Genomic DNA, 17,413 nt, shown 5'->3' on the forward strand with positions numbered 1-17,413 from the left:
GTTTTTGTCTCCGTTAGATTCCGGAGTATCTTTTGGTGTAGTGCCCGCATTTTTATGCGGTGTTCTATCCTCTAGATCTGAACCATGGTCGTTGTCATGGTCGTCCGCCATGGTGGTGGGATGACTTCCAGGTTCCCCGACAACGGCGCCAATGTTCTGAGGGTTACCTGAAACTGGAGGTCGATCTCGGACGAGATCTTCTGGACTGATCGGTGCTGACGTGTCCAGCTGGTAGGAGTCGGAGTTGCCGTGTCCGATTTGTTGGAATTGCTGTACTGCTGATCTTTGATCACCGGAGGGTGGGGGGTACCTGTAAGAGACTCCGATGCTTAAGTTAGCATGGGTATTAACAGGTTTTTTGTAGAATCAGAGTATGAGTTATACTTGGGTGCTCCAGTTTATTTATAGTAGTGTGGGCTGACCTTTCTGATAAGATAAGTTAGTTATCTTATCTTATCTTATCTTATTTTGAGTGAAGTTAGCTTATCTTCAAGGGAACCGCCTTCATCTCTATAGGCTTGGGTTGCCTTTGGATTTGGGTCATGTTCCTCTATTTGGGCCCTTTATTGGGCTTTCCTGTCGATTTGGCCGACCTCTTTAGGAAGAGGTCGGGTAGCCTGACCTGAAGAGGTCGGTCGCTTTGTCACCAATCATCCCAGGTCGGATAGCTCAACCCAGGGTATGAACAGAGCCCAATGGGTGGAAGCGATACCCACCCGGACGGATGATGCTAACGAAGTCCTTTCTTTTGTGAGAAATAATATCATTTGTAGATTTGGGTCGCCACGAGCAATCGTGAGCGACCAAGGTTCACACTTTTGCAACAGAAGAATGGAAGGACTCATGAAGAAGTATAGCATCATGCATAAAGTAACCACGGCCTACCACCCACAAACAAACGGCCAAGCCGAGATTTCCAATTGGGAGATTAAACGCATCTTGGAAAGGATTGTGAAACCCAATAGGAAAGATTGGAGTGCCAAGCTCACCGATGCATTATGGGCCTACCGAACGGCATACAAAACGCCAATTGGCATGAGTCCCTTTTGGTTGGTGTATGGCAAAGCTTGCCATTTGCCGGTGGAAATAGAGCACAAGGCGTATTGGGCCATCAAGGAGTGTAATCCGAGTTTGGGTGGAGCCGAAATTGAGAGGAAGCTACAATTAGCGGAGTTGGAATGTTTGAGGCTTGAAGCTTATGAGAACTCTAGACTTTACAAGAAAAAAATGAAAGCCGTGCATGATAGGAACATAAGAGGCAAAGAATTTAAAGCCGGTGATCTAATCCTTCTTTACAATTCTAGATTGAGATTGTTGCCCGGTAAACTAAGGTCAAAATGGGAAGGCCCATATCAAGTAGTGAAGGCGGAACCCTATGGGGTTTACCATTTGTGCCATCCCTCAAGGTCGGATATCTTCAAGGTCAATGTGCACCGTCTCAAGTTGTATCATGGTGAACAAATGAAGAGCAACAAAGAGATTGAGGTATTCCTTTTGGAAGACGCACCTCTGGGCAAAGAGCAATGAACAAGTGAAAGTCCAACTTAAGGACATTAAACAAAAGTGCTAGGTGGGAGACACCCTACCATGGTGAGATCTATCCTTTCCCTCATTTGTGTACCGTTTTTTTTTTCTTTTTTTTTTGAATTCTTCATTGTTTTGTAATTGTTTAGCTACACTTTTGCTTGATTAGCATTGCTTATGCCTACCTTGGCTAACTTGTTCATAAAGACTTGCATTGATTTTTCCATGAATGACTTGATTGTATGATAGAAGCACACTTCTCTTTAGATTTTGCATTGATTTTAGGTGTTTTTGACTTCTTTGGCTTGTTTGGTCAGTGAATACATGATAATTAGGCATTTTTCTATTCATTCAAAAAAAGGGGGGGGGGACGCATGCGCCCACTGTGCGCGTAGGCGTCCCTAGGCTTTCGCAACTCCTGGGCCATTTACCAGAGAGTTGTCCAAATTCTGGGCCAGCTTTGGGCCCTGGGCATAACCAACATCACGGGTGCACGCACGAGATGCGTACGCGTCCATGTCAATTCACGCAAAAACACACGTGCGCGCACTAGCCGCGTACGCGTCATTACTGCGTTTTGCGACCATGGGCCATCGTCCAGAGAGTTGTGCCCTGTTTGGGCCAATTTCATGTTACTGGCCCAGCTCAACTCACACGTAGGCGCACCTGGCACGCACGCGTACCTCGACCATAATGCCAATCGACGCGTCAGCGCACCGTGCGCGTCTGCGTCGCTCAACAAATTTTACGTTCTGGTACTTTTTTCCGAGAGTTGGACCAGAGTTGTGCCCAACCTGTGCTCACATTTCGCTACTTCACGCACACGCGCATCGTACGTGTCCGCGTCGTTACTGATTTTGCCCATGCGCGCGCACGCATGCATGGCGCGCGCGCGTCGGTTTCGCAAACCAATTGAATGAAAGTGTGCCTTTCTCCATCCATTTTCTTTCCTTCTTCTTACCACCACCCCTCTTCTTCACCTCTACCCTCCTCTACCATCCCTACCTCTTCTTCTCCACCACCTCCGGCGGCAACCACCACCTCCGGCGGACCCACACCTCTTTTCCCTCTCCTCTCCTTCACTACCCTTCTCTCACCTCCATACCCTATCTCCTTCTTCCCACTTTAAAGTACCCCTCCTTTCTAAAGTTTTGTTTTTAGTTCCCCTTTCTTTTTTTTTCCATCCCCCTAATTAAATGCTTTTATTTTTTTAAGTAGTTGCATTCATGTTCTCTTCGTTTATTGCATTTTATTTCTTTCTCTCCTTTCATTTTCTCATGGGTGTTCTAAGTGGAGCTTACTCTTGCATTGATGAGTTTGTTTGATTTACTTGCTTTCTTTTGTATTTAGTGGTGTGATATGATTATTGTTGATGCTTTATGGGATGTGGTGCACGAAATTGTGATCTCAACTGTTGGTACAACTCTGCACAACTAACCAGCAAGTGCACTAGGTCGTCCAAGTAATAAACCTTACGTGAGTAAGGGTCGATCCCACGGAGATTGTCGGCTTGAAGCAAGCTATGGTCATCTTGTAAATCTCAGTCAGGCAGATTCAAATAGTTATGGAGAATTGATAATTAAAAGATGAATAAAACATAAAATAGGATAGAGATACTTATGTAATTCATTGGTAGGAATTTCAGATAAGTGTATAGAGATGCTTTGTTCCTTCTGAACCTCTGCTTTCCTATTGCCTTCTTCCAATCATTCATACTCCTTTCCACGGTAAGCTGTATGTTGGGCATCACCGTTGTCAATGGCTACATCCCGTCCTCTTAGTGAAAATGGTCCAAATGTGCTGTCACCGCACGGCTAATCAGCTATTGGTTCTCGATCATGTTGGAATAGGATCCATTGATCCTTTTGCGTCTGTCACTACGCCCAACACTCGCGAGTTTGAAGCTCGTCACAGTCATCCCTTCCCAGATCCTACTCGAATACCACAGACAAGGTTTAGACTTTTTGGATCTCTAGAATGGCAGCCAATAATTCTAGCCTATACCACGAAGGTTCTAATTTTAGATTAGAAATCGAAGAGATACACATTCAAGGTTGATTGCATGTAGAACAGAAGTGGTTGTCAGGCACGCGTTCATAGGTGAGAATGGTGATGAGTGTCACGGATCATCACATTCATCATGTTGAAGAACGAATGGATATCTTAGAATAGAAATAGGCTTGAGTTGAATAGAAAAACAATAGTACTTTGCATTAATTCATGAAGAACAGCAGAGCTCCACACCTTAATCTATGGTGTGTAGAAACTCCACCGTTGAAAATACAAAAGTAATGAAGGTCCAAGGCATGGCCGAATGGCCAGCCCCCATAAAAGTCTAAGATAGCATAAGACTAATCAAAGATGAAAAGTTATTAAAATACAATAGCAAAAGGTCCTATTTATAGAGAAGTAGTAGCCTAGGGTTTACAGAAATAAGTAAATAATGCAGAAATCTACTTCCGGGCCCACTTGGTGTGTGCTTGGGCTGATCATTGAAGCTTTCACATGTAGAGACTTTTCTTGGAGTTAAACGCCAGCTTTTGTGCCAGTTTGGGCATTTAACTCCAGCTTTTATGCCAGTTCTGGCGTTTTGACGCCAGAATTTCTATGCTGACTTGGAACGCCAGTTTGGGCCACCAAATCTCGGGTAAAGTATGGACTATTATATATTGCTAGAAAGCCCGGATGTCTACTTTCCAACGCAATTGAGAGCGCGCCAATTGGGCTTCTGTAGCTCTAGAAAATCCACTTCGAGTGCAGGGAGGTCAGAATCCAACAGCATCTGCAGTCCTTTTTCAGCCTCTGAATCAGATTTTTGCTCAGGTCCCTCAATTTCAGCTATAAAATACCTGAAATCACAGAAAAACACACAAACTCATAGTAAAGTCCAGAAATGTGATTTTTATTTAAAAACTAATAAAAATATAATAAAAACTAACTAAAATATATTAAAAACATACTAAAAACAATGCCAAAGAGCGTATAAATTATCCGCTCATCACAACACCAAACTTAAATTGTTGCTTGTCTCCAAGCAAATGAAAATCAAATAGGATAAAAAGAAGAGAATATACAATGAATTCCAAAAACATCTATGAAGGTCAGTCTTAATTAGATGAGCGGGGCTATTAGCTTTTTGCTTCTGAACACTTTTGGCATCTCACTTTTTCCTTTAAAGTTCAAAATGATTAGCATCTATAGGAACTCAGAATTCAGATAGTGTTATTGATTCTCCTAGTACAGTATGTTGATTCTTGAACACAGTTACTTTATGTGTCTTGGCTGTGACCCTAAGCATTTTGTTTTCCAATATTACCACCGGATACATAAATGCCACAGACACATAACTGGGTGAACCATTTCAGATTGTGACTCAGCTTTGCTAGAGTCCCCAATTAGAGGTGTCCAGAGCTCTTAAGCACACTTTTTTTGCTTTGGACCACGACTTTAACCGCTCAGTCTCAAGCTTTCACTTGATACCTTAATGCCACAAGCACATGGTCAGGGACAGCTTGGTTTAGCCGCTTAGGCCAGGATTTTATTCCTGTGGGCCCTCCTATCCACTGATGCTCAAAGCCTTGGATCCTTCTTATTTTACCCTTGCCTTTTGGTTTAAAGGGCTATTGGCTTTTCTGCTTGCTTTTTCTTTTTCTTCTTTTTTTTCGCATATATTTTTTTCTGCAAGCTTTTCACTGCTTTTTCTTGCTTCAAGAATCATTTTTTATGATTTTTCAGATTATCAATAACATTTCTCCTTTTTCCATCATTTTTTCAAGAGCCAACAATTTTAACAATCTTAAACAACAAATTCAAAAAATATGCACTGTTCAAGCATTCATTCAGAAAATAAAAGTATTGCCACCATATTAAAATAATTAAACTGTTTTTAAAATTCGAAATTCATGCACTTCTTTTTCTTTTTCAATTAAAAACACTTTTTATTTAAGAAAGGTGATGGATTCATATTCATAGCTTCAAGGCATAGACACTAAGACACTAATGATCATGTAATAAAGACACAAACATAGATAGAACATAAAGCTTAAAAAAAATTCGAAAAACAGAAAATAAAGAACAAGGAAATTAAAGAACGGGTCCACCTTAGTGATGGCGGCTAGTTCTTCCTCTTGAAGATCTTATGGAGTGCTTGAGCTCCTCGATGTCTCTTCCTTGCCTTTGTTGCTCCTCTCTCATAACTCTTTGGTCTTCTCTAATTTCATGGAGGAGGATGGAGTGCTCTTGGTGCTCCACCCTTAGTTGTCCTATATTGGAACTCAATTCTCCTAAGGAGGTGTTGATTTGCTCCCAATAATTTTGTGGAGAAAAATGCATCCCTTGAGGCATCTCAGGGATTTCATGATGAGGAATTTCCTCATGCTCTTGTCCATGAGTGGGATCTCTTGTTTGCTCCATCCTTTTCTTAGTGATGGGCTTGTCCTCATCAATGAGGATGTCTTCCTCTATGTCAATTCCAGCTGAATTACAGAGGTGACAAATGAGATGAGGGAAGGCTAACCTTGCCAAAGTAGAGGACTTGTCCGCCACCTTGTAGAGTTCTAGAGATATAACCTCATAAACTTCTACTTCCTCTCCAATCATGATGCTATGGATCATGATGGCCCGGTCTATAGTAACTTCAGACCAGTTGCTAGTGGGAATGATTGAGCGTTGGATGAACTCCAACCATCCCCTAGCTACAGGCTTGAGGTCATGCCTTCTTAGTTGAATTGGCTTCCCTCTTGAATCTCTCTTCCATTGAGTGCCCTCTTCACAAATGTCTATGAGAACTTGGTCCAACCTTTGATCAAAGTTGACCCTTCTAGTGTAGGGGTGTGAATCTCCTTGTATCATGGGCAAGTTGAATGCCAACCTTGCATTTTCCGGACTGAAATCTAAGCATTTCCCCCAAACCATTGTAAGCCAATTCTTAGGGTCCGGGTTCACACTTTGATCATGGTTATTGGTGATCCATGCATTGGCATAGAACTCTTGAACCATTAAGATTCCGACTTGTTGAATGGGGTTGGTGAGAACTTCCCAACCTCTTCTTCAAATCTCATGTCGGATCTCCGGGTATTCACCCTTTTTGAGCTTGAGAGGGACCTCGGGGATCACCTTCTTCTTGGCCACAACTTCATAGAAGTGGTCTTGATGGACCTTTGAGATGAATCTCTCCATCTCCCATGACTCGGAGGTGGAAGCTTTTGCCTTCCCTTTCCTCTTTCTAGAGGTTTCTCCGGCTTTAGGTGCCATAAATGGTTATGGAAAAACAAAAAGCAACGCTTTTACCACACCAAACTTAAAAGGTTTGCTCATCCTCGAGCAAAAGAAGAAAGAAGAGAGTAGAGGAAGAAGAAAGAGAGGAAATGGAGGGGGGTTAGTGTTTCGGCCAAGGGGGAGAAGTAGTGTTTAAGATGTGTGAAAATGAAGGGGTGAAGAGGGGTTTATATAGGAGTGGGGAGAGTGTAAGGGTCGGCCATGTATGGGTGAGATTGGGAGGGAAAGTGGTTTGAATTTGAATGGTGAGGTAGGTGGGATTTATGATGGATGGATGTGGATTGGTGAAGGGTTTATAGAGAAGAGGGTAGGATTTGATAGGTGAGGAGTTTTTAGGGAAGATGTATTGAGGTAATTGGTGAAGGGTATTTGGGGAAGAGTATTATGAAAAGGTGTGAAGAAGAGAGAGAGTGAATTGAGGTTGGTAGGGATCCTGTGGGGTCCACAGATCCTGAGGTGTCAAGGATTTCTCATCCCTGCACTAATTAGGCTTGCAAAACGCCCTTTGCTGCCAATCCTGGCGTTAAACACCAGGTTGCTACCCATTTCTGGCATTTAACGCCAGCTTCTTGCCCTTTTCTGGCGTTAAACGCCCAGAATGGTGCCAGACTGGGCGTTTAACACCCATTCTGCTGCCCTTACTGGCATTTAAACGCCAGTAGGCTTCTCCTCCAGGGTGTGCTATTTTTCATTATGTTTTTCAGTTTATTTTTGCTTTTTCAATTGTTTTTGTGACTTCACATGATCATCAACCTACAGAAAACATAAAATAACAATGAAAAATAGAAATTTAACATAGATAAGTAAAATTGGGTTGCCTCCCAACAAGCGCTTCTTTAATGTCAGTAGCTTGACAGTGGGCTCTCATGGAGCCTCACAGATACTCAGAGCATGATGATGGCCTCCCAACACCAAACTTAGAGCTTGAATGTGGGGGTTCTATATGACTCTGCATTGAGAGAAGCTTTTCATGCTTCCTCTATATGGTTACAAAGGGAGATCCTTGAGCTTTAAACACAAGGGTGTCTTCATTCACTTGAAGGACCAATTCTCCTCTGTCAACATCAATCACAGCTTTTGCTGTGGCAAGGAAGGGTCTGCCAAGGATGATGGATTTATCCATACACTTTCTAGTGTCTAGGACTATGAAATCAGCAGGGATGTAGTGGTCTTCAACCTTTACCAAGACATCCTCTACAAGTCCATAAGCCTGTTTTCTTGAATTGTCTGCCATCTTTAGTGAGATTCTTGCAGCTTGTACCTTAAGGATCCCTAGAGAGAGGCATGAGGTTTATGCTTGACCCTAGGTCACAAAGAGCCTTCTCAAAGGTCATGGTGCCTATGGTACAAGGTATTGAGAACTTTCTAGGATCCTGTCTCTTTAGAGGTAATTTCTACCTAGTCAAGTCATCTAGCTCTTTGGTGAGCAAGGGGGGTTCATCCTCCCAAGTCTCATTACTAAATAACTTGGCATTTAACTTCATGATTGCTCCAAGGTACTTAGCAACTTGCTCCTCAGTAACATCTTCATCCTCTTCAGAGGAAGAATACTCATCAGAGCTCATGAATGGCAAAAGTAAATTCAATGGAATCTCTATGGTCTCAGTGTGAGCATCAGATTCCCATGGTTCCTCATTAGGGAACTCCTTGGAGGCCAGTGGATGTCCATTGAGGTCTCCCTCAGTGAAGATCACTGCCTCTTCCTCCTCTCCAGGTTCGGCCGTGTGGGTTATGTTGATGGCCTTGCACTCTCCTTTTGGATTCTCTTCTGTATTGCTTGGAAGAGTACTAGGAGGGAGTTCAGTAACTTTCTTACTCAGCTGACCCACCTGTGCCTCCAAATTTCTAATGGAGGACCTTGTTTCAGTCATGAAACTTTGAGTGGTTTTAATTAAATCAGAGACTACAGTTGCTAAGTCAGAATGACTCTGCTTAGAATTCTCTGTCTGTTGCTGAGAAGATGATGGAAAAGGTTTGCCATTGCTAAACCTATTTCTTCCACCATTATTGTTGTTGAAGCCTTGTTGAGGCCTCTGTTGATCCTTCCATGAGAGGTTTGGATGATTTCTCCATGAAGGATTATAGGTGTTTCCATAGGATTCTCCCATGTAATTCACCTCTGCTATTGCAGGGTTCTCAGGATCATAAGCTTCTTCTTATTCAGAAGATGCTTCTTTAGTACTGTTGGATGCAGCTTGCAATCCATTCAGACTCTGAGAAATCATATTGACTTGCTGAGTCAATATTTTATTCTGAGCCAATATGGCATTCAAAGTATCAATTTCAAGAACTCCCTTCCTCTGAGGCCTCCCATTACTCACAGGATTCCTTTCATAAGTGTACATGAACTGGTTATTTGCAACCATGTCAATGAGTTCCTGAGCTTCTGCAGGCGTTTTCTTTAGATGAAGAGATCCTCCAGCAGAGCTGTCCAATGACATCTTAGACAGTTCAGACAGACCATCATAGAAGATACCTATGATGCTCCATTCTGAAAGCATGTCAGAAGGACACCTTCTGATCAATTGCTTGTATCTTTCCCAAGCTTCATAGAGGGATTCACCTTCCTTCTGTCTGAAGGTTTGGACTTCCACTCTAAGCTTGCTCAATTTTTGAGGTGGAAAGAACTTTGCCAAGAAGGGATTGACTAGCTTTTCCCAAGAGTTCAGGCTTTCTTTAGGTTGTGAATCCAACCATGTGCTAGCTCTGTCTCTTATAGCAAAGGGAAAGAGCATAAGCTTGTAGACCTTGGGATCAACCCCATTGGTCTTGACAGTGTCACAGATTTGCAAGAATTCAGCTAAGAACTGATGAGGATCTTCCAATGGAAGTCCATGAAACTTGCAATTCTGTTGCATCAGAGAAACTAATTGAGGCTTAAGCTCAAAGTTGTTTGCTCCAATGACAGGGATTGAGATGCTTCTCCCATAGAAGTCGGGAGTAGGTGCAGTAAAGTTACCAAGCACCTTCCTTGCATTATTGGCATTGTTGTTGTTTTCGGCTGCCATGGCTTCTTCTTGTTTGAAAAGCTCTGTTAGGTCCTCTACAGAGAGTTGTACTTTAGCTTCTCTTAGCTTTCTCTTCAAGGTCCTTTCAGGTTCAAGATCAGCCTCAACAAGAATGTCTTTGTCCTTACTCCTGCTCATATGAAAAGGGAGGAGAAGAAAATATGGAATCCTCTATGTCACATTATAGAGATTCCTTGAGGTGTCAAAGGAAAATAAAAATAGAAGGATGAGGTAGAGAAGAGAGAATTCGAACTTATCAAGAGGGACAGAGTTCGAATTGCTGATAATGGAGAAGTGTTAGTCCTTTAAATAGAAGGATTTGAGAAGAGGGGAAGAATTTTCAAAATTAAAGTAAAAGGATTTTGAAATAATTAAAAGAAATTTTGAAAATTTGGTAAATGATTTTCGAAAACTAAGATTGGGAAAGAAGTTAAGTGATTTTTTGGAAAAGATTTTGAAATTAGAACTCAAAAAGATATGATTGAAAATTAATTTTGAAAAAGATGTGATTGAAAAGATATGATTGAGAAGATATGATTGAGAATCAAATTAAAAAGAGAAATTTTTAAAATTAAATTTGATTACTTGAGTAATAGGAAATTAAAAGATATGATTCTAGAGTTAAAATTTGATCCTTTCTTAATAGGCAAGTAACAACTTGAAAATTTTGAGTTAAATCATTAATTGTAGCAAGGATTTTCAAAAATAATAATAATTTAAAAAAAGTGGAAATAAATTGATTTTGAAAAGATATGATTTGAAAAAGATTTGATTTTGAAAAATTATGAAAATTTGGAAAAGATTTGAATTAAAAACAAAATCTTCCCTCTAGTGTCCTCCTGGCATTAAACTCCCAGAATGGCATCCATTCTGGCGTTTAACGCCCAGAATGTTCTGGCGTTTAACACCCAAAATGCTACCTTTTTGGGCGTTTAACGCCCAGCCAAGTACCCTAGCTGGCGTTTAAACGCCAGTTTTCCTTCCTCACTGGGCGTTTTGAACACCCAGCTTTTTCTGTGTAATTCCTCTGCTGTATGTTCTGAATCTTCAATTCTCTGTATTATTGACTTGAGAAGACATAATTTAAAAAAATTTTTTGAAATTTTTAATGATGAGAAATAATCAAAATGCAACTAATCATGAAAACTAAGATCAAACAGACAATGCATGCACGACACCAAACTTAGAAGTTTGTATACTAAGGACTATAACAATTTGAAAATGCATATGAAAAACAACAAAAGACACTAAACCAGAGAATTTAAAGATCAGAGCAAGGAAATCATCAAGAACAACTTGAAGATCAATGAAGAACATAATGCATGTATTTTTCAAAAATTAGAAGAATGCAATTGACACCAAACTTAAGATTAGACACTAGACTCAAACAAGAAACATAAAATATTTTTGATTTTAAGATTTTATAAATTTTTTTGTGATTTTTCGAAAATTGTATGGAAAAGAAAATAAAGAGATTTAAAATTTTTAATAAGAATTCCAGGAATCATGCAATGTTAGTCTAAAACTCCGGTCCAGGAATTAGACATGGCTTACTAGCCAGCCAAGTTTTCAGTGAAAGCTTCGGTCCAAAATACTAGACATGGCCAATGGCCAGCCAAGCTTTAGCAGATCATTACATTCAATAGCAAGATTGGTAGAAATCAACAAGCTCTTGTGATGATAAGTTGAAACCTCGGTCCAAACGATTAGACATGGCTTTACAGCCAGCCAGACTTCAACAAATCATCATGAAACTCTAGAATTCATTCTTAAAAACTCTGAAGAACAAAATAGAAATTTTTTTTGTATTTTTGAAAATTTTTTCGAAAATAAAAAGTAAAAAGCTTAAACATAAAATAAAATTACCTAATCTAAGCAACAAGATGAACCGTCAGTTGTCCAAACTCGAACAATCCCCGGCAACGGTGCCAAAAACTTGGTGCACGAAATTGTGATCATCAATGGCGCCAACATCTTGGTACGCACAATTGTAATCTCAACTCTTTGTCACAACTCTGCACAACTAACCAGCAAGTGCACTGGGTCGTCCAAGTAATAAACCTTACGTGAGTAAGGGTCGATCCTACGGAGATTGTTGGCTTGAAGCAAGCTATGGTCATCTTATAAATCTCAGTCAGGCAGATTCAAATGGTTATGGAGAATTGATAATTAAAAGATGAAGAAAACATAAAATAGAATAGAGATACTTATGTAATTTATTGGTAGGAATTTCAGATAAATGTATAGAGATGCTATGTTCCTTCTGAACCTCTGCTTTCCTATTGCCTTCTTCCAATCATTCATACTCCTTTCCATGGCAAGCTGTATGTTGGGCATCACTGTTGTCAATGGCTACATCCCGTCCTCTCAGTGAAAATGGTCCAAATGCACTGTCACCGCACGGCTAATCAGCTGTTGGTTCTCGATCATGTTGGAATAGGATCCATTGATCCTTTTGCGTCTGTCACTACGCCCAACACTCGCGAGTTTGAAGCTCGTCACAGTCATCCCTTCCCAGATCCTAGTCGGAATACCACAAACAAGGTTTAGACTTTCCGGATCTCAAGAATGGCCGCCAATAATTCTAGCCTATACCACGAAGGTTCTAATTTTAGATTAGAAACCGAAGAGATACACATTCAAGCTTGATTGCATGTAGAACAGAAGTGGTTGTCAGGCACGCGTTCATAGGTGAGAATGGTGATGAGTGTCACGGATCATCACATTCATCATGTTGAAGAACGAATGGATATCTTAGAACAGAAATAGGCTTGAGTTGAATAGAAAAATAATAGTACTTTGCATTAATTCATGAAGAACAGCAGAGCTCCACACCTTAATCTATGGTGTGTAGAAACTCCACCGTTGAAAATACAAAAGTAATGAAGGTCCAAGGCATGGCCGAATGGCCAGCCCCATAAAAGTCTAAGATAGCATAAGACTAATCAAAGATGAAAAGTTTTTAAAATACAATAGCAAAAGGTCCTATTTATAGAGAACTAGTAGCCTAGGGTTTACAGAAATAAGTAAATGATGCAGAAATCTACTTCCGGGCCCACTTGGTGTGTGCTTGGGCTGAGTATTGAAGCTTTCACTTGTAGAGACTTTTCTTGGAGTTAAACGCCAGCTTTTGTGCCAGTTTGGGCGTTTAACTCCAGCTTTTATGCCAGTTCTGGCGTTTTGACGCCAGAATTTCTATGCTGACTTGGAATGCCGGTTTGAGCCATCAAATCTCGGGAAAAGTATAGACTATTATATATTTCCGGCAAGCCCAGGATGTCTAATTTTCAACGCAATTGAGAGCGCGCCAATTGGGCTTTTGTAGCTCCAGAAAATCCACTTCGAGTGCAGAGAGGTCAGAATCCAACAGCATCTGCAGTCCTTTTTTAGTCTCTGAATCAGATTTTCGCTCAGGTCCCTCAATTTCAGCCACAAAATACCTGAAATCACAGAAAAACACACAAACTCATAGTAAATTCTAGAAATGTGATTTTTATTTAAGAACTAATAAAAATATAATAAAAACTAACTAAAATATATTAAAAACATACTAAAAACAATGCCAAAAAGCGTATAAATTATCCGCTCATCAGGATGCTACATTGTCACTCTTCTCTAAGTTTTTGTCATAAAGGGATGCACACCAAGTGTTTGATAAAAGAATCATATGACTTCTTGCACTCATTTTGACTAAGTCTATTTTGGTGTCTCTTCTCATTCACTTGTTTGTTCATGTATACATTGAACTTACTACATTTCTTGTTTCATTTCTACAAGCTCATCCCATATTTTACTTACTTCTTGTTGTTATTGTTATGATTGTGCACTTCTCATGCTTTGTGTTCGCATGCCTATACCACTCATGTATCACATACTAGTGACTAGCGATGATCTTCAATATTGTCTTTGTTACATGTTGCAGCTGTCATGTATCTAAGCCACTTATTGTTTTGTGCTTTATCACTTGCATGATTATTCTTTCATGGCACCTCTTTAGGCTTAATTTTACCACCTTTCCTTCTTTTCTAGGATGGTGCTCAAAAGAGACAATGGAAAGGCGTCCAAGAAGGCATCATCACGGTCTACTAGCAGAGCACGCCAAGGCCCGCAAGTTAAGGCCCTCCTCACCAAGACCAGGAGCGTTGCTCACATTGATGTTTCGGAAAAAGACAATCCGGCGAGGGATCCGAACAAGTTTCCCAACTGCTATTGTGAACTTGTTTATCCCTTGATCAAGCCAAGGAACTATCATACGGAGCCCCTTCTGGCCCCTCCGGCTCATGTCATACCGCTCATTTTGCCCCGCATCAAACGGTGGCAATGGGAATTCCTGTTGAGGAAGCCACGGGAGGCGAACTTGTCATGGGTGGCTGAATTTTACACCAATTACCATTCCCCTTCCCTCTGATGACAAGTCATCTTAGCCTATTTTAACTAGACTTTTTCTTTTGTTTTCATTAGAATTATGCACTTTCTTGAGCTACAAACAAGCCAATTAGGTAGATTTTCATGTTTCCTTTGATTTAATCAACTATGTATGAATTCATGCTATTTCATGAGGTTTTATACTATAATTGTCACATATTATGAAAGAATGAATATCTCATGATTTTAAGCATAGCTTTGATGTGTTTGGTTGATTAATGATAGGTGAAGAAAGCTTGGAGAAAGGTTGAAGCAAGAAGGAATAGCTAGGAGTAAAGAGAAGACAATGGAATAAGTGAAATTGAACCAGGAAGCAAAAAGCTGGACCAAAAGTTAGCCTCAAACTTTTGCACAAACTTTTGGGTGAAAAGTTAGCCCCAACGTTAGCCCCTAACTTTTGGGCTAACGTTGGAACTTGAAAATCACTCCCTGGGTACCAAAAGTTTGCGCCAACGTTAGCCCCTAACTTTGAGGCTAACGTTGGCACATGAAAATCACCCCTGGGCACCAAAAGTTTGCGCCAACGTTAGCCCCTAACTTTGAAGCTAACGTTGGCATGAGAAAAACACTCCCTGGGCACCAAAAGTTTGTGCCAACGTTAGCCCCTAACTTTGAGGCTAACGTTGGCACATGAAAACTACAAGGGGAGGAGCAAAAGTTTGCGCCAACGTTAGCCCCTAACTTTTGGGCTAACGTTGGCGCCACAAGTGCACCAAGGAAGGCCAACGTTGGTGCAAAAGTTAGACCCCTAACTTTTGCACCAACGTGAGTATCAGCAAGTTATGTTGGCTGATATGAAAAGTTGGACCAAAAGTTAGACCCTAACTTTTGCTCCAACTTTTGGTCCAACTTTTGCAAAACTCCAACCCGGTTCAATTGGTTCACTTTGGTTCTTCTCCAAACTTCAAGAGCAATCAACCAAGGCCTCTTTCAACCCAATTCCACCAAGAGCAAAGGCCCAACTCAAGGCTTGAAGATCATTTGAAGAAAGTGTATAAATAGGATAGAATTCAAGTTCTTCGGGGAGCTTTCCCTTTTGAATTTTCATAATAGTTTTCGGAGAGCTTTGGATATTGAGTGATCTTTAATTTCTTAGTTTGGGGGAAGGAAAATTCCACTCTCTTCCTCTTCTTTTTATTACTTTCAATTTCAATCGCAATTGTCTTGGATCTTGGGTTGGAGAATTGAAGGAATTCTGCTTCAATCTCATCCGAAGATCTCTCTGTTTCTTCTACTGCTTATTAAATTTAATTTCTGTTAATTGCTCTTCATCTACTTTCCTTGCAATTTACAATTCCCTTGCAATTGTTCTTGTTGGATCTAGGAAGGCATTGAGATCTAGACTTGGTTTTCTAGTCTCTAGGTCCTGAGATCTGATTTCCCAATTTTACATTCTCTGTTTACTGTTTTCAATATTCATTTACTTTTCTGCTCTGAGATCCGATTTGACCCAAATCTTCTTTTACTCTTTTGTTTGATGCAAGTTACTTTCCTTTGTTTAATTTCTGCAAATCCAACTCCTAATCCCCTTTACATTTCGAGCCATTTACATTTCTTGCACTTTAAGATTCCGCAATTTACATTTCTTGCACTCTAAGTTTCTGCCATTTAATTTCTTGTTCTTTAAGATTCAGCAATTTAATTTCCTGCTCTCTTTAATTTAATACAATTTAAATTCTGCAAATCACAAATCACCCAACCAAATCTTGATTCGCTTGACTAAATCAACCACTAAGCTAAAATTGCTCAATCCTTCAATCCCTGTGGGATCGACCTCACTCCCGTGAGTTTTTATTACTTGATGCGACCCGGTACACTTGCCGGTTAGATTTGTGTGTTTTGGGAGAAATTCATTTTTCACCAAAATACTCATCAAGTTTTTGGCGCCGTTGCCGGGGATTGATTAGATTGACAATGATTAAGTGAGGTGGTAATCTAGATCAAGCACTTTTTCTTTAATTTTGATTAACCCACTAACTGTTTGATTTTTTGCTTAAACTAACTAACACTTCAATCTAGCAGTAGATTGAAGTGTCACTGGTTTTGTGCATTTCTCATGCTCTGCTTGTATGTCAGGTACAAGAAGAACCATACCCAATTTTCATGAACAAGACGAAAGAACTCTCAGGAGGTTAAGAAGAGCTGAAAGAGGGAAAAACATTGTTGGAGAAGAGGAATCAGACGAAGAATTCCAAGAGATGGAGGAACATTCAACCAATCCACCAGGTGGAGCAGACAACAACAATGACAACCCACCCCAGAGGAGAGTTTTGGCTTCCTATACCTTTGCAAATCCTAGACATTGTGGAAGTAGCATCTTGGCTCCAAATGTCAATGCAAATAATTTTGAACTCAAGCCACAACTCATCACTTTGGTTCAGAACAATTGCTCTTTTGGTGGAGGACCACTTGAAGACCCACACCAACATTTGTCCACTTTCTTGAGGATATGCAACACTGTCAAAACTAATGGAGTGCCTCCTGACAGTTACAAACTGATGCTATTCCCATTTTCTCTCAGGGACAAGGCCACTCAATGGTTGGAATCTTTTCCAAGGGACAGCATCAACAACTGGGATGATTTGGTAACCAAGTTTCTTGCCAAGTTTTACCCACCTCAGAGGATTATAAGGTTGAAGGCTGAGGTACAAACATTTACACAAATGGAGGCTGAACCCATCTGTGAGGCATGGGAGAGGTACAAGGCTCTAATTAGGAAATGTCCCCCTGCCATGTTTAATGAGTGGGAGAAGCTGCAGAACTTCTATGAAGGCTTAACACTGAAATCCCAGGAGGCTTTAGATCATTCAGCTGGAGGTTCCTTGCAACTCATGAAAACTGCAGAGGAGGCTCAAGAACTCATTGATATGGTGGCCAACAACCAATATTTCTTTGCTCATCAAAGAGGCCGCCAACCATCACAAAGGAGAGGAGTAATGGAACTAGAAGGAATGGATTCAATCCTGGCTCAAAACAAATTAATGCAGCAGCAAATTCAACAACAATTTGAGCAAATGACCAAGAGGATTGATGGCCTCCAAGTTGCAGCAGTTAACACCAGCCAACCATCAGCCACATGGGGGCAAAATGAAGAAATCCAAGAGGAGCAACAGCAGGAACAAGTCCAGTACATGCATTCAAATCCAAATGAATTCTATGGTGATACCTACAACCCCTCA

At 40.6% G+C, this 17,413-nt stretch overlaps 1 protein-coding gene and 1 non-coding gene across 2 annotated transcripts; both read left to right on the forward strand.

Annotated features, from left to right (window-relative positions):
* The first annotated feature begins 1,035 nt into the window (after positions 1-1,035).
* LOC148574702 (uncharacterized) lies at positions 1,036-1,527 on the forward strand. The gene has a single exon (XM_088505935.1). It carries the CDS (start codon positions 1,036-1,038, stop codon positions 1,525-1,527), a length of 492 nt encoding a protein of 163 aa, XP_088362061.1.
* Positions 1,528-9,296: 7,769 nt separating this feature from the next.
* LOC148574703 (small nucleolar RNA R71) lies at positions 9,297-9,404 on the forward strand. The gene has a single exon (XR_015906039.1). It is a non-coding gene; the product is annotated as a small nucleolar RNA R71 (small nucleolar RNA).
* Positions 9,405-17,413: the final 8,009 nt, after the last annotated feature.

Source organism: Arachis ipaensis, chromosome B2 (assembly GCF_059453495.1).
Source record: "Arachis ipaensis isolate K30076 ecotype BB chromosome B2, ASM5945349v1, whole genome shotgun sequence".
Lineage (NCBI taxonomy): Eukaryota > Viridiplantae > Streptophyta > Magnoliopsida > Fabales > Fabaceae > Arachis > Arachis ipaensis.